This window comes from Dendrobates tinctorius, unplaced genomic scaffold (genome assembly GCF_039654945.1).
Source record: "Dendrobates tinctorius isolate UK_male_01 unplaced genomic scaffold, ASM3965494v1 ptg000017l, whole genome shotgun sequence".
NCBI lineage: Eukaryota > Metazoa > Chordata > Amphibia > Anura > Dendrobatidae > Dendrobates > Dendrobates tinctorius.
The window spans coordinates 19,152,875-19,175,975 of NW_027361685.1; the positions used below are offsets into that span (position 1 = coordinate 19,152,875).

The 23,101-nt window shown below is 42.3% G+C and overlaps 1 protein-coding gene across 1 annotated transcript; it reads right to left on the reverse strand.

Moving 5' to 3' along the window:
- Positions 1 to 956: 956 nt before the first annotated feature.
- On the reverse strand, positions 957 to 22,765 carry LOC141082475 (uncharacterized; the record flags this gene model as incomplete). Its single annotated transcript, XM_073566415.1, has 5 exons — positions 957 to 2,005; positions 21,911 to 22,001; positions 22,199 to 22,296; positions 22,380 to 22,503; positions 22,586 to 22,765. Coding segments are annotated over 5 exons (1,512 nt in total), but the record flags the coding sequence as incomplete, so codon positions are not given.
- Positions 22,766 to 23,101: the final 336 nt, after the last annotated feature.

The window sequence follows — 23,101 nt, forward strand, 5'->3', positions numbered from 1 at the left end:
ACTATGTAGAAAAATAAATTTTTTTTTTTACTATATTCATTGTGTTTATTATTCATTATCATTACTTTTGGATCGCCCCTCGTATAAGCCCCTCCAGTGTCAGGAATAGATAGTATGTGACAATCCCGTATATACCGCTCAGGGAACACTTACCTTTCAGAGATAATTTCCATATCCATACTAAATAATGGCACAGATCTCCCAGACATTATGACTGCACATATCCCTAGTCTCTATAACGATATTGCACTCATTCCCTGACAGACCGCAGCATGGCCATTAGTTAGAAGCTGCTAATGATCTTTGGAGCAGGTAAGTTTTCCCTGAGTGGTACATATTGGGCCGTCTGAAGACTGAGTTTAGTCTAGGACAATTTGTCTGCACTACTAATTATCAGCAGTTACAGTACCAAACTAGGGCAGTCCCTATAGGAGGAAAACACAAGAATTATACTGTATTATCACATACTATCTATTCCTGACACTGGAGGGGCTTATAAACTTACACAGTATATAGTCTGAGGTCTGGAATCTGCCAGTATGTGGCTGGTTTTCTGACTGTTTCGGATAACATGATTTTAGTTTTTTTTGTCTAGTCTCGCTTGAATATAGGTCAATATTAAATAGTCTCCTGATGAGTCGCCTTTGAGGACGATGAAGCCCATAGAAATGAGAGGTTGGAGAGTGAGTGTGTATACGTCACCTCATCCTATGTACTGAACTGTGGGGTACATGTTTTTTCTATTAGTCACCTACTGACTAACCTTCAGGGGATGAATTATGGGTATAGTTTTACATTTGGAATTAATAAAGTTTAGTTTTATCCTTTTGTCAGCAAACATGAGGAATGACAAGAGACAACCCATTTGAGAAGATTCAGTTTTGGTTAAAACTATTCCAACACTATGAACATAAAAAAGGCTTCTCTCCTATGTGACATCTGTGATGTTTATTAACGGTTGATTTTCAAGTAAAATATTTCCCACATTAACAGGAAAAAGGCTTCTCCCCTGTGTCAGCTCTATGGTGATTAACTAAATCTGATTTCTGGTTAAAACATTTCCCACATTCTGAACAGGAAAAAAGCTTCTCTCCTGTGTGGGTTCTTTGGTGTTCATCAAGATTCCCTTTCTGGTTAAAACATTTCCCACATTCTGAACAGGAGAAAGGCCTCTCCCCTGTGTGAGATCTTTGGTGTCTAACAAAACGTGATTTCTCGTTAAAACATTTCCCACATTCTGAACAGGAAAAAGGCTTCTCCCCTGTGTGGGTTCTTTGATGGCGATCAAGACTTGTTTTCCATTTAAAACCTTTCCCACATTCTGAACATGAATATGGCTTCTCTGCTGTGTGAATTCTCTGATGTCTAACAAGACTTGAATTCTGAGTAAAACATTTCCCACATTCTGAACATGAAAAAGGCTTCTCTCCTGTGTGGGTTCTTTGGTGTTCATCAAGATTCCCTTTCTGGATAAAACATTTCCCACATTCTGAACAGGAAAAAGGCTTCTCTCCTGTGTGGATTCTCTGGTGAGTAACAAAATGAGATTTCTTGTTAAAACAATGCCCACATTCTGAACATGAATATGGCTTCTCTGCTGTGTGAATTCTCTGATGTGTAACAAGACTTGAATTCCGGTTAAAACATTTTCCACATTCTGAACAGGAAAAAGGCTTCTCCCCTGTGTGAGTTCTATGGTGATTAACAAGCAGTGATTTATATGCAAAACATTTCCCACATTCTGAACATGAAAATGACTTCTTTGTGTTAGGAGCAGTTTGTTTTTTATTGCCTCTTTTTTGACTTTGATTTTCCTTAGTAGTCAGTAATGAATCAGAAGATGGGACCTGTTTCATAGGATCAGATGACAGATCTTTGCTGTGAATGGATGATGATATATCTGGAGTAATAGCAATCACTTCAGTTGTATCTTGTAGGATCTCAAGATCATCAGATTTAAAAATTGAAGATGTCAGCTGTCCCTCTGATCTCCTGGTACAGTCATCTGCTAAGATAAAAAAACAATTTTTTTTAATAAAATATCCTTGAGTTTTATATTTTTGAATGTTTCTACTTAAACTGTCCATAAAAATGGCAAGCTATGTAAAAAACATTATTTACCAAGACAATGACAGTTCACAGTCTAATAGAAAACCTTGTTGGATGAGCCAGTAGTGTGCGGTGTTCAACTGTTTGTTCATTCTGCCTCCCAAATATCGAATAAAAAGAAACCAATCAATGTAGGCGAAAATAATACCAATTCTCATCTCACAAAAACAAGACCCCACTCAGGTCCATCATCTGTCAATAGAAAAACAGATAAGGCAGGTTACAGTCAATGCTATAGTTAGGGTTAGTGTTGGGGCTAAAGTCAGGGTTTATTCTAAAGTTAGGGTTAGGCTAAAGAATTTTGCTTTTCTCAATTGTTTACCCAATAATTTAATCACGTCAGAGTTTTGTTTCCGGAAAAAAAAATAAAAACAAATAAAATGGCCGGTCAGTATTATAGTGCAGAGGAGGCTTATGCACTTTTATGTTCTGACAGTGAAGAAAGTGCAGTGTCAGATGGGGATGTGGATTTCGAGGGCTTTAGTAGCAGCGACAGTGATAGCTCAGAAATGAGCAGTGATTCTGGTCCATCCTCACACACAAGGACCAGTACAACAAGAAGGACAAATAGCGCTTCTGGAGAAATGTCTCCAACTCAGGGAACAATGCCCAGTGCTAGCGCTGTCCCTAGTGCTCGTGAATTGGCGCACACCAATGTCCAAGGGGCTTTGCCTCTTGATGTAGCATTTCCAAGATGGGAGGCTTCGGATTCGGCTACTCCATTCATCCCTCATTTTAATGCCATTCCTGGTATAAATGTGGAGGTGGAAAATTTTGGACCAATTATTTTTTTAAAAATACATAAAATTCATTTGCGCTTACATGGAAAGCCGAGGGTATACTCAGTACATGTGCCTCTTATTCATATAAATTGATAGTAAGGTTTGGATAAATTAAAATGATTAGTGACTACTAAAAATAATTTTTTATAAAAAATGGTGTTTTTGGTCCTAATTAGAAGTATTAAAGATAAAAAAGGCAACAGTCCAAGGAATCCTAAGCAGCTGAAAGATATCTGTCTTAATTGGTGACAGGACTGGTGGTTTTGGGAGCTAAATGTTCACATCAAAATGCAAATTAATGAATGCAAGCATAGAGCCATACCTGAGATCATGAATAGTAGCGGTTGGAAAGAGTGAGAAATGTAGGTAACTTGGTCCTTTTTTCAACGGTGATGATAGCGCTGAAAGTTCCCGTCCACAGACAGATATCTGAGTCTCCAATCACATGTAGTTACTGCTGATGCCGTAAATCCTGAGATCAAGGCTGTCTTCCAGCGAAGAGTGCACGTGGATGTGCTGTCAGGAGCAAAGTCTGAAGAGCAACGATGGATAATCTGACACAGTGGGTTCTGTCACGGCCAATGACAGATAGCCCACCCGCCGCGTAATCGTCGTTGCAAGACGGTAATTTAGGCAGCGTGTCTGGATCTTTGGGAAATTTCCACATTGGAAAAATATCTGACCTTTAACTGTGTACCAAAGGGACTGAGGGTACACAAAACACTAACAGGAGATATTGGAGACCCAGAAATCTTAATGGAATGGGATGCCATGTTTCACGATTTTTCGAAAAGAGCAGTCTCCTTTATTATAGAGAAAAGGAGGAAAGAATTAATGAGGGTGCGTAAAGAAATTATTGATCTATTTGAGGAGATTAAGCCTTATGAATTTCATCCAGAAATCATACATCTTTCCGATAATATCAAAAAGAGGTTACGCAATAAGGAAAATGAAATTATGGAGAAAAAACGTAAAAAATTTGGGAGGGATTTTTCTACCACCATCATAGATAAAACTACATTAGTAACAGTATCGGAACATGGAAATGAACAAAGTATTAATCGGGATGGGGACTGCCAATCTTCCAAATTATTGACTTTGGATGAGATACAAGGAGGGGACACTACTCTCTTCACCTCCAGTGAGAGGTTCTCCATTCACCTGACCTCAGATATGGAAAACCCTACATGCAATGAAGTACCCATTGAAGAAGTATTGGCAACAATGCATATGGAAGAACCTCCTAATATATCAACACCAGTAACCTCTATAAGTTCTCAGAATAGATTTGCAGTTCTGGACAATTTAGATAATACCCCCTCTACATCTAGGGACAAGCAACCACGGAAAATCACTGATAAACCAGGTCCCAAATTACAGAGGAAACAACCAGTAAAAACAAAACAGAGCCACCTTCCTTTTTTTCAGGTGGGACTAAAACGAAACCCAAAAGGGGATGTAGGGGCGGGCAATTTACCAAAAAAAAGAATCAGTCAACATATTCAGCAAAAATCAACCAAACATTAATATCTGAACAGAAAATATTTAATTTAAGCCGACACCCTCTACAAGACAATGAACTTTGTTTACTAAAGAAAGGTTTGAAGTATGCTCCCAGTGCCAAGTTCAACAAATTTCAGGCATTTATTGGGATCAAATTATTTATGAGGAAATTGGCTTTGAAAAAGCATTATATGAAAAAGAATAATATTGGAATTAATCCCAACATCTCCCCTTGCGTAACCGACCCCTATCAGCATACTGCTTTAAAGAAAAAAATCGAACTTTAACCCGCTTCAAGAATATTCAGAAGCCTTTGAAGCATTCCAAAGTAATGTTATACATGAGATCAGAAAAGTATCTGAAAAAAGATGCAATAAATTTAAACGCAATTTGTCTTATCAAGAAACCAAAGCTCTGAGACAATTACAGGGGAATAAGGAACTAACAATAAGACCGGCAGACAAGGGCGGGGGTATAGTGATACTTAATACTTCAGACTATGAGAACGAATCTTCCCGCATTCTTGGTGATACAAATACCTATAAAGTATTACTTAATGACCCCTCTGATATATATCTAATAGAAATGCGTGACTTGATTAAGAGGGGCCTTGTGAATGGGCTCCTCAACAAGCAAGAATTTGATTTTATAGATACTCCATGTCCTAAAGTTCCCTATTTTTATTACTTACCGAAAGTGCACAAAGACCTAAAAAATCCACCCGGGAGACCAATTATTTCTGCTATTGGGGGTCTAACATCAAATTTATCTAAATTTGTGGACTGTCATTTACAACCATTGATACCGAAACTTCCAGCATATCTTAAAGACAGTACCCACATTTTAAATATTCTAATGGATGTAAAATGGCGTGAACATTACATTATAGGTACAATGGATATCACCTCTCTATATACTGTCATTCAGCACCAGAAAGGTTGTGAAGCGGTTAGGTACTTTTTGGGGATGGTAGACACATTACCCCATGACCAAATTGATTTTATTTTAGAATGTATTAATTTTAACTCATAATTATTTTAAATTTGGGATGCACTACTACTCCCAGCAGTGGGGTACAGCCATGGGTACCAGGTTCGCTCCTAGCTATGCAAATCTGTATGTCGGACGATGGGAACATGAAACCATCTATCCGGGAGGCAAGCTACGGGCGAACCTGGTACTTTGGCATCGTTTTATAGACGATATTATATTTATATGGTCTGGTGGTCCTGATTCACTGAAACAATTTTTTAATGAACTTAATAAAAATATGTATTTTTTAAAATTTTCTATGACCACCAGCACTAGTGAGATCAACTTTCTTGATTTAAAGATCTTTACAGAAGATAATAAAATAATGACACGAGTATACCATAAGCCCACTGATTCTAATGACTTTATATCATTGGATAGCTGCCATCTACCCAGCTGGCTATTGAACGTCCCGAAAAGTCAGCTAATAAGAGCACATCGGAACTGCTCCAAAAAAGAGGACTTTAATCAAGAGGCAGTGGCTATGATAGATAGGTTTGCCAATAAGGGATAAGATCGAGAGTTTTTACAAAAAACGAAAGAAACAGTAGAGAAAATACTGAGGGAACAGCTGTTACAACCATGCAAGCAGAAAAATGAATATGCAGCTGTAGAGGACATACCTATAATCATACAATACAATGCAAATAGTGCAATTCTCAAGAAAATTGTTAAGAGAAATTGGAATATTTTGAGAAATGATAGGATTATAGGAGAATCTTTACCACCATATCCTAAATTTATTTTTCGCAAAGCGCAAAACCTGGGCAATATGATAGCCCCCTCTATTTCTAAACCTTTCGAAACGGGCAGTAATAATGAGGTTACACTACCAGCGGGTTTTTTTCCCTGTAAAAAATGTGGACCTTGCAAAAAACTGGCCAATAAGAAACAAAAGTCAATTGCCAATAAATTTGCAGAGCTACACATAAAGGAGTTTATCACATGCAACACAACTGGTGTTATATATGGTATTACTTGCCCTTGTGGCAAGATATACATTGGCCGTACTATACGCCCGATGCATATTCGAATAGCTGAGCATTTGCGCAATATTACTAACAGATTTACTGGCCACCCACTCTCTCAGCATTTCCTTACCCACCATGGGGGTTCTATTAAGGGCATTATAACCACTGGTATATGAATAGTTAAAAGGAGCTGGAGGAAAGGGAACTTTAATCAGCAAATGTCCAGGGAGGAGAGTAAAATTATTTTTGAGATGAACACCTTGATCCCGAATGGCCTAAACAGTGAAATTGAGCTGTTCGCTTTTAATGTCTGAACTTAGTCATAGGAGAGCCGTGGATATATAAGCACTGATAGAAATCTAACGGACCTTCTCTGATGAAGGAATCCGCTGATTCTGAAACGCGTCAGAAATTTGTCAGGTCCAACCAGTGCCTGCTAACCATTCACGTGCTTTTACACGTGGCCGTGACGTCACGCAGGGTCCTGCACTATCCAGGCATACCCTGTTGGTTTACTATCCAGACACGCTGCCTAAATTACCGTCTTGCAACGACGATTACGCGGCGGGTGGGCTATCTGTCATTGGCCGTGACAGAACCCATTGTGTCAGATTATCCATCGTTGCTCTTCAGACTTTGCTCCTGACAGCACATCCACGTGCACTCTTCGCTGGAAGACAGCCTTGATCTCAGGATTTACGGCATCAGCAGTAACTACATGTGATTGGAGACTCAGACATCTGTCTGCGGACGGGAACTTTCAGCGCCATCATCACCGTTGAAAAAAGGACCAAGTTACCTACATTTCTCACTCTTTCCAACCGCTACTATTCATGATCTCAGGTATGGCTCTATGCTTGCATTCATTAATTTGCATTTTGATGTGAACATTTAGCTCCCAAAACCACCAGTCCTGTCACCAATTAAGACATATCTTTCAGCTGCTTAGGATTCCTTGGACTGTTGCCTTTTTTATCTTTAATACTTCTAATTAGGACCAAAAACACCATTTTTTATAAAAAATTATTTTTAGTAGTCACTAATCACTTTAATTTATCCAAACCTTACTATCAATTTATATGAATAAGAGGCACATGTACTGAGTATACCCTCGGCTTTCCATGTAAGCGCAAATGAATTTTATGTATTTTTGATTTTTACCCTGGGACTTTTTTAGTGGCACTGTCTACATTTTGCTGCTATTGGAGCCGGTATCCGAGTTGCATGCGCCTAATATTATTTTTATCTACCAATTATTTTTTTAATTTGTTTCTGACAGATAGCTTGCTAGAGCATATTGTCCTACAAATTTATAAGCGTCCCAATTCATCAGCCAGAATCCACCATCCTATTATGCTAGGTCACATTTATGGAACCAACTAATGTCCTAGAAATGAAAACATTTTTAGGACTTACATTCGCTATGGGGCTTGTTAAATAAACGAGCATTCAGTCCTATTGGTGCAACCGCCCTGTTCAAGCCACCCCTATGTTTTCTGCGTTCTTCCTAGGACCCGTTATGAAATGCTCATGAGATTTTGGCATTTTAACGACAATAGTCAATGCCTGCCCAGAAATGCCCCAGAACATGACAGACTATTCAAAATCAGACCCATCATCGAAGACTTGACAGAAAAGTTCTTAAAGCTTTACACCCCAACAGAAAACATTTCCATTGATGAGTCCCTTGTAAAATTCAAAGGAAGACTGCACCTCAAGCAATTTATTCCTTCTAAGAGGGCAAGGTTCAGAATAAAGCTCTATAAAATGTGCGAGAGTTCAACCGGATACACATCAGCTTTTCACATTTATGAGGGGAAAGACCGCGAACTAAACCCACCAGGAGGCCCTACTTATCTGGGGACATCTGGAAAAATCGTTTGGGAGCTGATAACTCCATTTTTACAAAAAGGCTACAATCTGTATGTTGACAACTACTACACCAGCATACCCCTATTTAAAAGTCTGGTTGAACAAAACAGAGGCTTGTGGGACCATTCGCAAAAACCGTCAGGGGTTTCCACAATCATTGGTCAAAGAAAATTTCCGAAAGGGGCAGTCAGGGGCTTTACACAATGGAGAGCTGCTTGCGCTTAAGTATAAGGATAAAAAAAAGATATTTTTATCCTGAGCTCGATCCACACAGATGCCACAAGGGCCACTGCAGACCAACAGGGATCCACTACTCCAAAACCTGTGTCTGTCATTGACTACAACAAATATATGGGGTGTGGACCTTGCAGATCAGGTTCTACAGCCATACCAGGTATCAAGAAAATCATATATCTGGCATAAAAAGTTAGTCATGTATTTTTTTTCAGGTGGCCACATATAATTCTTTTGAGTTATACAAAAAAGCAGGAAATGCAGATACTTTCCTTGATTATCAGGAAAAGGTCACTGAAAATCTTGTTTTTGATAATTTTGTCCCCGCCAACCCTTTAGAATGTGAAGATGTCAGAAGACTCACTGAGCGACATTTTATTGTACTCATCCCAGGGACTGAAACAAGAAAGAACCCCCAGAGAAGATGTCGTGTATGTTCCAAGAGAGGAATGAGGCATGATACCCGCTATTATTACCCACAATGCCCATCATTGCCAGCCTTATGCCTCCATGTCTGCTTTAACCCCCAAGGGTGGTTTCCACGTTCATGACCGGGCCAATTTTTACAATTCTGACCACTGTCCCTTTATGAGTTAATAACTCTGAAACGCTTCCATGGATCCCGGTGATTCTGACAATGTTTTCTCATGACATATTGTTCTTCATGTTAGTGGTAAAATTTTATTCAAATAACTTGTGTTTATTTGTGAAACAATGGAAATTTGGCAAAAATTTTGAAAATTTCGCAGTTTTCCAAATTTGAATTTTTATGCCTTTAAATCACAGAGATACGACACACAAAATACTTAATAAGTAACATTTCCCACATATTTACTTTACATCAGCACAATTTTGGAACCAAAATTTTTTTTTGTTAGGAAGTTATAAGGGTTAAAAGTTGACCAGCCATTTCTCATTTTTACAACACCATTTTATTTTTACGGACCACATCACATTTGAAGTCACTTTGAGGGGTCTACATGATAGAAAATGCCCAAAAGTGACACCATTCTAAAAACTGCACCCCTCAAGGTGTTCAAAACCACATTCATGAAGTTTATTAACCCTTCAGGTGCTTCACATGAATTTTTTTAATGTTTAAAAAAAAGAACATTTAACTTTTTTTCATAAAAAAATTACGTCAGGTTCAATTTTTTTTTATTTTACCAAGGGTAACAGGATAAATTGGACTGCTAAAGTTATTGTGCAATTTATCCTGAGTACACTGATACCTGATATGTGGGGGGAACCACTGTTCGGGCACATGGCAGAGCTCAGAAGGGAAGGAGCGCCGTTTGACTTTTTCAATGTAAAATTGCCTGGAATTCAGATCGGACACCATTTCACGTTTGGAGAGCCCCTGATGAACCTAAACAGTGGAAACCCCCCACAAGTGACCCCATTTTGGAAACTAGACCCCCCCAAGGAACTTATCTAGATATGTGGTGAGAACTTTGAACCCACAAGGGCTTCACAGAAGTTTATAATGTACAGCCGTACAATTAAAAAAATCATATTTTTTTCCACAAAAATGATCTTTTCACCCCCAATTTTTATTTTCCCAAGGGTAAGAGGACCCTAAAAGTTATTGTGCAATTTCTCCTGAGTACGCTGATACCCCATATGTGGGAGTAAATGACTATTTGGGCGCATGGCAGAGCTCAGAAGGGAAGCAGCGCCATTTGGCTTTTTTGGCTGGAATTGAGATCGGACACCATGTCGCATTTGGAAAGCCCCTGATGTGCCAAAACAGTGGAAACCCCCCACAAATGACACCAATTTTCCCCACAAATAACACCAATTTGGAAACTAGACCCCCCAAGGAACTTATCTAGATGTGTGGTGAGCACTTTGAAAGCCCAAGGGCTTCACAGAAGATTATAACGCCCGGGCGTGAAAATAAAAAAATCATATTTTTTCCACAAACATGATCTTTTAGTCCCCAATTTTTTTATTTTCCCAAGGGTAACAGGAGAAATTGGACCCCAAAAGTTGTTATCCAATTTTTCTTGAGTACGCTGATACCCAATATGTGGGCACACGTCGGGGCTCGGAAGGGAAGTAGTGACGTTTTGGAATGCAGACTTTGATGGAATGGTCTGCTGGTGTCATGTGCGTTTGGAGAGCCCCTGATGTACCTAAACTATTGAAACTCCCCACAAGTGACCCCATTTTGGAAACTAGACCCCCCACGGAACTTATTTAGATGTGTGGTGAGCACTTTGAACCCCCAAGAGATTCACAGAAGTTTATAACACCCAGGCGTGAAAATAAAAAAATCATTTTTTTCCACAAAAATTATGTTTTTGCCCCCAATTTTCTATCTTCCTAAGGGTATCAGGATAAATTGGACCCCAAAAGTTGTTTTGCAATTTGTCCTGAGTAGGCTGATATCCCATATGTGGGGGTAAAACACTGTTGGGGCGCATGGCAGAGCTTGGAAGGGAAGGAGCACCGTTGACTCTTTCAGCGCAGAATTGGCTGGAATTGAGATCAGATGCCAGGTTGCGTTTGGAGAGCCCCTGATGTGCCCAAACAGTGGAAACCCCCAATTTTAACTCCAACCCTAACCCCAACACACCCCTAACCCTAATCTCAGCCCAGACCCTAACCCTAATGGGAAAATGGAAATAAATACATTTTCTTTTAATTTTATTATTTTTCCCTAACTAAGGGGGTGATAGCGGGGGGTTTGATTTACTATTTATGGCGGTTTTTATGTTTGGCGGCTGCCGCACGCTAAAAGACGCTTTTTATTGTAAAAATAGTTTTTGTATCACCACATATTGAGAGCTATAACTTTTCCATATTTTGACTCACCCAGTCATGTGAGGTCTTATTTTTTGCGGTACGAGTTGACAGTTTTATTGGTACCATTTTCGGGCACGTGACATTTTTTGATCGCTTTTTATTCCGATTTTTGGGATGCAAAATGAACAAAAACCAGCATCTCAAGAATTTCTTTGGGGGGGGGGGGGCGTTTACAACGTTCCGCGTGCGGTGAAATTGATAAGGCAGGTTTATTCTTCGGGTCTGTACGATTACAGCGATACCTCATTTATGTCTTTTTTTATGTTTTGTCGGTTTTATGCAATAAAAACAATTTTATATAAAAAATAATTATTCTTGCATCGCTTTTTTCTGCGAGCTATAACTTTTTTATTTTTTCGCTGATGATACTATGTGGTGGCTCGTTTTTTGCGGGACAAGATGACATTTTCATCGGTACCATGGATATTTATATCTGTCTTTTTGATTGCGCGTTATTGCACTTTTTGTTCGGCGGTATGATAATAAAGCATTGTTTTTTGCCTTGTTTGTTTTTTATAAGGAGTTCACTAAAGGGGTTAACTAGGGCGACAGTTTTATAGGACTGGTCGTTACGGACGCGGAGATATTAAATATGTGTACTTTTATTGTTTTGGTTTTTTTTTTATTTCCAAAAAATGAATTTATTAGGGAATATATATATTTTTTTTAATTTATTTAGTGATTTTTTTACAAATTATTTTTACACTTTTTTTTTTTTTTTACTTTATTACATTGTCCCAGGGGGGACATAACTGTCACATCACAGATCGTTGTGACAGATCAGCGATCTGTCACAGTCAGTGCTGCAGGCTTCCTCATGCTGGCGCTTTGCAGGCTCTGAGGAAGTCAGCTCCCTGCAGGCCCCCGAAGGTCCCCGCCGCCATTTTGGATCCGGGGACGTGCAGGGAAGGAGGCCCCCGCAGCAGCACTGCACATTGCGCTGCTGCGGGGGTCTCAGGGAAGCACGGAGGGAGCCCCCTCCCTGCCGATGCTTCCCTAAACTCCTGGTCCACTGCGATCGTGTTTGATTGCAGTGTGCCAGGGGTTAACATGTCGGGGGTGGTCCGTGACCGCCCCTGACACGTAGTGCCGGGTGTCAGCTGTGATAATCAGCTGACACCCGGCCGCGATCAGCTGCACTCACCACGTAGTAACCCGTCCATGGGCAGAGGGGCCCGGGTCCCATGGATGGGATAGTACATCAGATGGCAGAAAGGGGTTAAAATCTTCCACACAGAACCACGTTTTTGAACTGTTTTGACATTCAAGCATTTGGATTATTTAGTGACAGACACATTTGAGTAGAGCTGACTTAACAATTTCCGGGGGTAGGTGGGGGGAGGTCTCCAGAGACACAAGCTGGGCACAATATGTTGGGCACTACAATGACATTTTTGCAATTTTTGCTCTGAAACTTCTACTACGAGTTTCTGGAAATCATCCATGTAGTGAAAATAATAATAATAATAATAATCTTTATTTATATAGCGCCAACATATTCCGTAGCGCTTTACAGTTTAACAGTTTCAAAACACAAGTCATAAGTAACAACATTAACAATACAATAAATAAAGCAAAATAAGACGAAATAAGTCGCCCCTGCTGGTGAGAGCTTACACTCTACAATGAGGTGAGGGAGACACAGAGTACAGGGGTGTATTTACAATGGTGTATTTATAATGATGGTCCAGCCATCTTGAAGGAGTGAAAGATGGATGGAGATAGTGAATGGGCTACACACGCACACTTACACATAGAATGACTTTGATTAGTGAATGTGATAGGCCGCTCTGAACAAATGTGTTTTGAGGGAGCGCCTAAAACTGTGCAAATTGTGGTTAGTCCTAATTTCTTGGGGTAGAGTATTCCAGAGGATAGGAGCAGCACGGGAGAAGTCTTGGAGTCGGGAGTGGGAGGTACGGATTAGTGCAGAGATTAGTCGAAAGTCGCTTGCAGAGCGCAGCGATCGGCTGGGCCGATAGACAGAAATGAAGGAGGAGATGTAGGGGGGTGCCGCCCCGTGGAGAGCTTTGTGGGTGAGAACAAGCACTTTGAATTGGATCCTATAATGAATGGGCAGCCAATGTAAGGACTGGCGAAGAGAGGACACGTCCGAGTACCGATTAGCCAGATGGATGACCCTGGCTGCTGCATTAAGTATGGACTGGAGAGGGGATAGTCGAGTGACGGGGAGGCCAATTAATAGAGCATTGCAGTAATCCAGGCGGGAGTGGATCAATGCAACAGTGAGGGTTTTTGTCGTTCCCATGGTGAGAAAAGGGCGGATTCTAGAGATGTTCTTTAAGTGTAAGCGGCAAGAGCGGGCAAGAGATTGTATATGGAATGTGAAGGAGAGATTGGTGTCAAACATAACAGCGCGCCTGCTGCCGGGGTGTTATTGTGGTGCCACTGACGGAGAGGGAAATGTCAGATTTAGGGAGGTTTTTTTTTAATCAGATAAATTTTTATTAATATTACCAATTACATCATATGCATGACATCAAGCAATTTTTTTTAACATACAATCATGTTTATATTAAAAAAACTTCCCCCTCCCTTTCCCCCCCCAACCCCCCCCTCCGAGATCCCTTCGGTGTCTTCCCCGATCGTCGTCCAGTACACTTTCCATCATCCATATATATAGTTATGCAATGTGCGCATCTTCCATAGCCAATGCCACCCTCCCACCCCTCTAACTCCAATCTACCCATGGCTGCCATATCTTGTGAAACACCTCAAGTTTATTTCTCTTAGTATAGATACTTTTTTCCAATGAAATTATATGCTCCGCCTGCACAAGAAATTCCCGTCTAGTCGGGGGCTCTTCCCTGATCCAAAACCGGGCAATCAATTTCCTTGCTATGAACAACAGTCTGGCAATCGCCAATTTGACCATAGCCGTCACTTCCAATTCTTCAACAAAACCTAGAATACAAATCAAAGGGTCCCTGGGGATTTCACATCTATATATCCATTTGATCCGATTCAGTACAACTGTCCAGTATGTAGACAATCTGGGGCAACACCACAGCATGTGCATCATATCTGCCCGTTCCTGCGAACATCGTGGACAATCGGAATCAGACCTCAAACCCATCTTGAACAATCTATCAGGAGTTCTATAAGCTCTATGAATTACATACAGTTGAGACATCCTCCCAGGTTCGCTCATAGATATCTTAGGCACATATTCTAAAATAGATTCCCATCTATCATCCCCTATATCTCCCAGTTCAGCTTCCCACTTCGCTCTAGCCTTGATGGGATGACTAGCTAGAAAAGTAAAAAGTAAATCTCTGTACACCTCCGAGATTGCCCCCTTCGTCTCGCTGTTCCCCAAAATGGAGGCCAGCGCGACATCAGTCTGGATCTCAACAGGCCTCACCTGGCACTGTGACCGATATGCATGCTGAATTCTTTTATACTGATACAAATTAAAATGTGGAAGTTGGAACTCCGATTGTAGCTCTATGAATGATTTTAGTCTCCCCTGATCCACAAGCTGACTCATCCTTCTGATTCCTGCCTTTCTCCAAAGCCCAAATCCCTCCATTCGTTGGAACTCTTGCAAATTAATGTTATCCCATACAGGAGAGTATTTAGTAAGGCCCGTGACCCCCCTAATTTGTTTAACTTTCTCCCATACCTTATGAATAAGGAAAACCGTAGGAAACCTAGAGCCAAATTTAAGAAACCGCCCCCCTTCCAAGCTCTCTCCCAGAGGCCATTTCCCAAACAGCTTTCTCAAACTACTGGGCGATTGATCCTGTCCCGTCTCCTCCCCCCATCCTCCCATATGCTGACATTGTGCCGCTAGAAAATACACCCAGGGATTAGGAAGCGCCAACCCCCCGTCCTCTTTTGGCCTCTGCAACGTTTCTTGTTTAAACCGTGGGCTTTTTCCCCCCCATATTAGGTCGCCGAACAACGATTTAATTTTACCGAACCTACTCTGTGGGATCCAAATTGGAGACTTATGCAATACATATAGCAGCTGCGGCATCACAATCATTTTAAGAAGATTCACCCTTCCAATCACCGAGAGATGTAATTTGTTCCACGCCGAGACCTTAGAGCGAATTTTTTGTTACAGAGGGCTTAAATTGAGTTCTTCAAAACTACTCAAAGGAAGGGCGATCTGTATCCCCAGATATTTAAATCTCGAAATTACTCTCAATTTCGGTGATATTTCAATCTCCCCAATATCTCCATCCACCGTATCAATGGGCATAATGCACGATTTATCCCAGTTAATTTTGAGTCCGGAAAATTCCCCAAATTCCTCAATTAATGTCATCGCATTATCCAAATTCTCCCCAGAGTCCCCCAGGTATAACAGAATATCGTCAGCGTACAAAGACACCTTCTCCTCCTTCCCACCATAAACAAATCCCTTTATCTCTTGTGTATTCCTTATTTTAATGGCCAGAGGCTCCACGGCGAGGGCGAACAGCAACGGAGATAATGGGCATCCCTGTCTCGTACCCCTATGTAGTGAGAAACTGTCAGATAATTTATTGTTTACTCTGATTTTTGCCGTTGGAGAGGAGTAAAGCAACCCCACCCAAGACATAAACCTAGGCCCGAATCCGAAGCCCAACAAGACCGACCACAAGTACTTCCATTCTACGCAATCAAAAGCCTTATGTGCATCCAAAGACACCACCACTCTTTTTCCCGCATTATCGGCCGGAATTTGCATATTTAAATATAATCTTCTTAGATTGATTGCTGTAGATTTATTGGGCATAAAACCCGATTGATCTGGGTGAATTATTTTAGCCACCACACGGGTCAACCTGTTGGCCAAGGCCTTTGCCAAAATCTTTATATCTGCCGTAAGGAGTGAGATCGGTCTGTAGGACTCCGGATCCAAAGGGTCTCTATCGGCTTTGGGAATGACCACAACTATGGCCTCTCTCATAGAAGTAGGCAACAGTCCCCTCCCCAACGATTCATCAAATACCGTCACCAAATTATTTATTACTTCTTCATTAAGTATTTTATAGACCTCCGTCGGAATACCATCTGCCCCTGGGGCCTTATTACCCGCCATGTCCGCCAATGCCACCCTCAGCTCCTCCGCCGTAAGCGGCCTATCCATTCACTCTCTATCTTCATCCCCCAATCTAGGAAACTCAATCGCCCCCAAATAACTATCCATCTCCTCTTGACCTTTATGTACCTGTGAGGAATATAACTCACTGTAAAACTGTTTAAATACTTCCAAGATTTGATCCCCCTGTGAAACCACGATACCTTTCTTATTTTTAATTGCATATACATGGGAGGATTCCCGCTGTGCCGACGCCACCACCGAGAGCAGGTGCCCCACTTTTTCACCCTCCGCGTAGAATGCCTCATTCTGAAATGCCTGCCGTCTCTCTGCCTTACGGATATGAAGTTTATTAACTTCCGATTGGGCCACTTTCATACGGGTCTGCGTATCTGCATTACTCTGCGCACTCAATGCCTCCTCCGCTGCCCTTAGTTCCTCCATCACTGCTTTATCTTGATTTTGAGACTTGGTCTTATATCTAGATACTTCTCTGAATAAAATCCCTCTCAAAAAGGCCTTCATAGTATCCCAGACTATATGGCACTCGGCACTACCTTCATTTATCCTAAAAAATTCTCCCAATTCCTCTCCTACCTTTTCCATATCCAGCAACCGTAACCAAAAGGGGTGAATCTTCCATCCCATTCCTGTCAACCTTCCTCGTCCTCCCAATTGTAGAGACACCAACAGTGGGCAATGATCCGATAGGACCCTGGGCAGATATTCCACTTCCTGTACCAAATCATTCATTCCCTCATTTCCCAAAGCCACATCGATGCGAGACAATGATCCATATGTCGCCGAGTAACACGAATAAATATATTTCTCCATATTCCGAACTCTCCACAAGTCTAACCAACCAATTTCCCTCATGTAATGTCCAAAAGGTGTCACGTTCCCCCCTTCCCACCCCCCGTGTGTTTACCTTTATCCCAATGATCATTTGCAATATTATTCACATCACCTACTACGAGCAGCGGGACTCCCATCCATTTCCCAGATAAGTCCAGAATTTCCTGTATCTTTTTTCTAGAGAATGGTGGAGGGATATACAAGGACACAATACATAATAATCTATTCAAAATTTTACATACAATAAACACGTATTGCCCGTCCCTATCTATTATAGCCTCCACTTCTTCATATGGAGTAGAATTGTGGATTAACACCGACACTCCCCTTGCATAGGCCGAGTACGTCGAATGATACGCCTTCCTCACCCATCTTTTTTGTAACATAGCTACTTTATCATTTACCAGGTGTGTCTCTTAGAGGCAAATCACTGAGGGCCTCAGTTTCAGCATATATTGTAAAATTGCACCCCGTTTTGAAGCGTTAGCGAGACCCCTAACATTCCAGCTCAGAATCTTAATCTTATCCCCCATGATATGTTGCAATGCTGTTAAGGGGAGAATATATGGCACATGAATATATACAAGAATCAAAACTGTACCACTATATAGTGGCTTTGCTGAATATTAGGACCATGTTGCTTTAAGATACTTCTGATTTTCTGCTGAATTATTTCTGTGCATGACCCACCTAGGCTTCATGTAAACATTAGACACGTTATAACTAGAATCTCGGTCTTCCCCCCCCACCTTCCCACCTCCAGCCCCTATCTCAACTTCCCAACTAGAATGAACTCCCCTCCCCCTCCCCCCCCCTCCCGGATTTAGGGAGGTTAGTAGACGGCGGGAGCAGAAGTTCAGTTTTGGAGAGGTTGAGTTTCAGATAGAGAGTGGACATGATGTTGGAGACTGCGGACAGACAGTCACTGGCGTTCTGTAGTACAGCGGGGGTAAGGTCGGGGAATGACGTGTATAGTTGTGTGTCATCAGCATAAAGATGGTACTGAAAGCCAAATCTGCTGATGGTCTGTCCAATTGGGGCTGTGTAGAGAGAGAAGAGAAGGGGGCCAAGGACTGAGCCCTGAGGTACCCCGACAGCAAGAGGAAGAGGAGATGAATTGGAGCCAGAGAACAAAACACTGAAGGAGCGGTCAGAGAGATAGGAAGAGAACCAGGAGAGAGCAGTGTCCTTAATGCCTAGTGACTGGAGCCTATGGAGTAGGAGACGGTGGTCAACAGTATCGAAAGCTGCAGATAGGTCAAGAAGATTGAGCAGAGAGTGGTCACCATTACGTTTTGCTGTCAGAAGGTCATTGGTCACTTTGATGAGTGCAGTTTCAGTCGAATGAAGGGGGCGGAAGCCGGACTGTGAAGGGTCTAGAAGGGAGTGAGTGGAGAGGTAACGGGTAAGGCGGGAGTAGACAAGGCGCTCCAAAAGTTTAGAGATGAAGGGGAGATTGGAGACTGGTCTGTAGTTGTATGTGCAGGATGGGTCGAGAGCGGGTTTCTTTAGTATTGGAGTAACGATGGCGTGTTTGAAGGAGGATGGGAAAATGCCCGAGGAGAGGGAGAGATTAAAGATTGTAGTTAGGTGGGTTTTGACGACTGGAGAGAGAGACTGGAGGAGATGTGAGGGAATAGGATCGGTAGTGCATGTAGTCGGACGAGAAGAAGAGAGGAGTCTGGAGACTTCTTCTTCTGTAATGGGATCAAATGTGGAAAGTGAGCCAGGGGAGATGCAGGAAGGGATGGGAGTCACAGCACTTGGTGGTTGGGAGCAGATTTCTTGACGGATATTATCTATTTTTTCTGTAAAGTGGGAGGCCAGGTCATCAGCACAAATGTCTGTGATAGGGGCTTGTGCTTTTGGCCTGAGGAGGGAGTGAAAAGTGTCAAAAAGTTTCTTGGGGTTGTTGGCTAGTGAGGAGATCAGGGTGGTGAAGTAGGTCTGTTTGGCAAGGTGAAGGGCAGCGGTATAGGTTCTTAACATAAATTTGAAGTGGATGAAGTCTTCTGGTGTGCGGGTTTTTCTCCATAGGCGTTGAGCACTCCTAGAGCATCGCTGGAGAAGTTTAGTTTGCGATGTGAGCCAAGGCTGTTTTACTCTGTGCTTGGAGGTTCTGAGGGTGAGGGGCGCTACCTGGTCAAGGGTGCTTCTAAGAGTGTCATTGTAGTGATGAACAGCCAGATTAGGACAGGAAGAAGAGGAGATTGGGGACAGTGATGAGTGTAGGGAGTCTGAAAGTGTCTGAGGGTTAATGGCTTGTAGATTTCTGGCTGTGTGGTAGGTAGGAGTGAGCTGGGGTGGGCGAGGATTTGTGAGCGTGAAGGAGAGAATGTTGTGGTCAGAGAGTGGAAGCGGTGAGTTATTTAGGTCACTATAATGACCTAAATGAAAATGGTCACTATATCCATACATGAATTCTCAGAGGGGTGTAATTTCTGGAAAGGGGTCACTTCAGAGAGGATTCTGTTGTTCTGGCACTTAGCGGCTCTCCAAAGTGCCACAACAGCAGAATCCCCCCTGAAGTGACCCCATTTTGGAAATGACACCCCTCTGTGAATTCATCTATGGTTGTAGTGACCATTTACCTATCTACCTAATTTCCAATGTAATATCTGGGGTTAAAACAACATTTTAGTCGTAAAAACGTACCATATTTTTCGGACTATAAGACGCACTTTTTCCCAAAAAATTTTGTGGGGAAATGGGGGTGTGTCTTATATTAGGAATATACTTACAAATGCTGTGGCGGCGGCACTCTGTGCTGCGTGGAGGGCTCCACCGGAATTTTGTCAAAGTCCAGAGATCCCCTCAGTTCCATTGCTGCGATGCGGTGGTCTCCAGAAAAATGGCCGCTGTGAACGGCCCATGCTCAGATTCAGAACTCGCCCCGAGATCTCGTTGCCAAGATCTGAATCTGAGCATGCGCCGCCCCCAGCTGCCATTCTCCTGGAGGCCACCGCATCGCAACAATGGAGCTGCAGCGGCCTCCGCCTTTGACAAAATGGCGGCGGAGCCACCCCACGCAGCACAGAGTGCCGCTGCCCCAGCACAGAGCGCTGCCGCCGCCACAGAACACAGTGCTGCCACCGCTCCAGCACAGAGCACTGCTGCCGCACCAGCTGGGATGGGATTTTCAGGGGCTCTGACAATGTGACATGTCACCCACAAACAATTCCAGCAAAATCTGCTCTCCAATATGGTGCTCATTCCCTTCTGAGTTCTGCCATGCACCCAAACAGTAGTATTCTCCCACACATGGGGTACCGGCGAGCTCAGGAGAAACTGCACAACAAACTGTATGGAGCAATTTCTCCTGTTACCCTTATGAAAATGCAAAATATGGAGCTCAAAAGATTTGTGAAAAATCTTATTTTTTTATTGCCACGGCTCTACGATATAAACTTCTGTGAAGAACCTGTGGGTTCAAGGTGCTCAATACACATCTGGATAAGTTCCCTAGGGGGTCTAGTTTCCAAAATGGGGTCCCTTGTTGGGGGTCTCCACTGTTTAGGCACATCAGGGGCTCTCCAAACGTGGCATGGCAACAGCTAATTATTCCAGCATATTTTACATTCAAAAAGTCAAATGGCGCTCCTTCCCTTCCGAGCCCTGCCGTGCACCCAGACAGTAGATTTCCCCCACTTATGGGGTATCGGCATGCTCAGGAGAAATTCTAAAACAAAATGTATAATCAATTTTCTCCTGTTACCCTTGCAAAAGTAAAAAAAAATTAGGTGCAAATGAAAATTTGTGTGAAAGTAAATGTTTATTATTTCCTTCCACATTCCATTCATTCCTGTGAAGCACCTGAAGGGTTAATAAACTTCTTGAATGTGGTTTTGAGCACCTTGAGGGGTGCAGTCTTTAGAATGGGGTCACTTTTGGGTATTTTCTGTCATATTGACCCCCCAAACTCACTTAAAATGTGAAGTGGTCCCTAAAAAAATGGTTTTGTAAATTTTGTTGTAAAAATGAGAAATCGCTGTTTAACTTTTAACCCTTATAACTTACTAACCAAAAAATTTGATATAGTTGATATAGAGGCTACTGCGCAGGAACCGCCATCACCAGTGACATTTTGCTGGATGTAATTTTTTTCTAAGCCTCACAATAGTCACAATAGTATCAACAATAATATCAACACTATTATATGCATTATGTAAAAATGGGGGGCAGGTCAGTGAGGGGTCAGCGACCTGTCATAAGCCAATACAGATGAATATGTAATCAGAGCACCACATAAAGCCCTGCCCACAGCCCTACCCACAGCCCCGCCCACAGCCCCGCCCCAGAGCACGAGAATCTCATTACTGAAAACTACAAATACAGATTACACAACAGTAAACCAGAGTTGCCCTCATTTATGGTGGACCATTGGAGCTACTATGGATCCTGACCAGAAGATTAGAGAAAATAATATTGCTCCCCATTTCAGGAGAGATTGTGCAGTAATCTGAATTCCTTAGGATCAAAAACAATGTAATTGGCTGTAAGTTCTATAGAAAAGAGCTTTCAATGCCCAAAGTCATTTGAACAGTTTTGGGTGGAGGAGAATGTTGTGGTCTAGAGGCAAAATGGTGATCATGGTAATACGGCCGGACTACACCACCGATAAAGCAGCCACAGCCGGTGACTGAGAGGAATCTGTGACTTCTCTGCATTCAGTGGTTACTACTCACCTGGGTAGTCATATGTGGGAATCTCCTCTTTACACCACTCATCACCCCTCACATATGTCTCTGTAGTGTTAATATGGGTCAGATCTTCACCCTGAAACAAATATTGTAAAGTCACCGACAGATGGAGAAGTCCCATCTATGATCAGCTCTAATCCTGCCATCTCCACCGCTCTCATTACACAAGTATAAAACATATAATACTGGTGGATAAAACAAGACTGAGCACAAGACCTTCACAGCCGTCTACACATCATAGGGGCGATCTCCTGACACCTTCTCTCCATCTACCTGATGATCCTGAGGAGCACTGGGATCTTCTTGGTTACAGTCCTGTGGAAGAAGAGGACGGGGACATCTCTCTGGCGTTGTCCTCTTACTGGATAGATCTGGAGGAAACACATACAGGGACTGAATTCATTCTCTACATACAGATAATTATAGGCCGTGTGTATTTAGTCCTGTCTATTACCTGGAGATGTGAGGGGCTGGGGAACCTCCATTATGACGTTCTCGTACAGATCTCTGTGTCCTTCTAAATACTCCCACTCCTCCATGGAGAAATAGACGGCGACATCCTGACACCTTAGAGGAACCTGACACATACAATGATACCGTCATCCCCCGATCCCTTCATAGTGTTACTGTATAATGTCCCAGCATTCCCAGCAGTGTCACCTCTCCAGTCAGCAGCTCAATCATCTTGTAGGTGAGTTCTAGGATCTTCTGGTCATTGATGTCCTCATGGATCAGGGGCTGAGGTGGAGGCCCCGTGATTGGGCTCAGGAGTCTTCCCCATCCCTCAGACACAGGGTCCTGACAGCGATCACTAGAGGTCTTCTTCACCACTGTGTAATCCTGGTTATGGAGAGACACATTAATAAATCTCACTACAGACATTTCCAGAGTCCTCACCTCTCCAGTTCTGTCCATCTGTTTTTCCCATAGATAAGAATGATGTAATGTGACGTCATCAGAATCTCTCACCTCTCCAGTGAGACGGAAGAGGATCTCTAGGGTGAGGTGTAACATCCTCTCCGCCATCTTGTCTCTGTCCATATCCATCCCTGATGGGTAAATCAGGAAAATTCTCTTTTGTAGAAGATCTTCCCTGAGAGGATCCGATATTGTAGAGACCTGAATGAGAAGAAGATGATCCGATGTAACATCATAAGAATCCTGTGTAATAATACA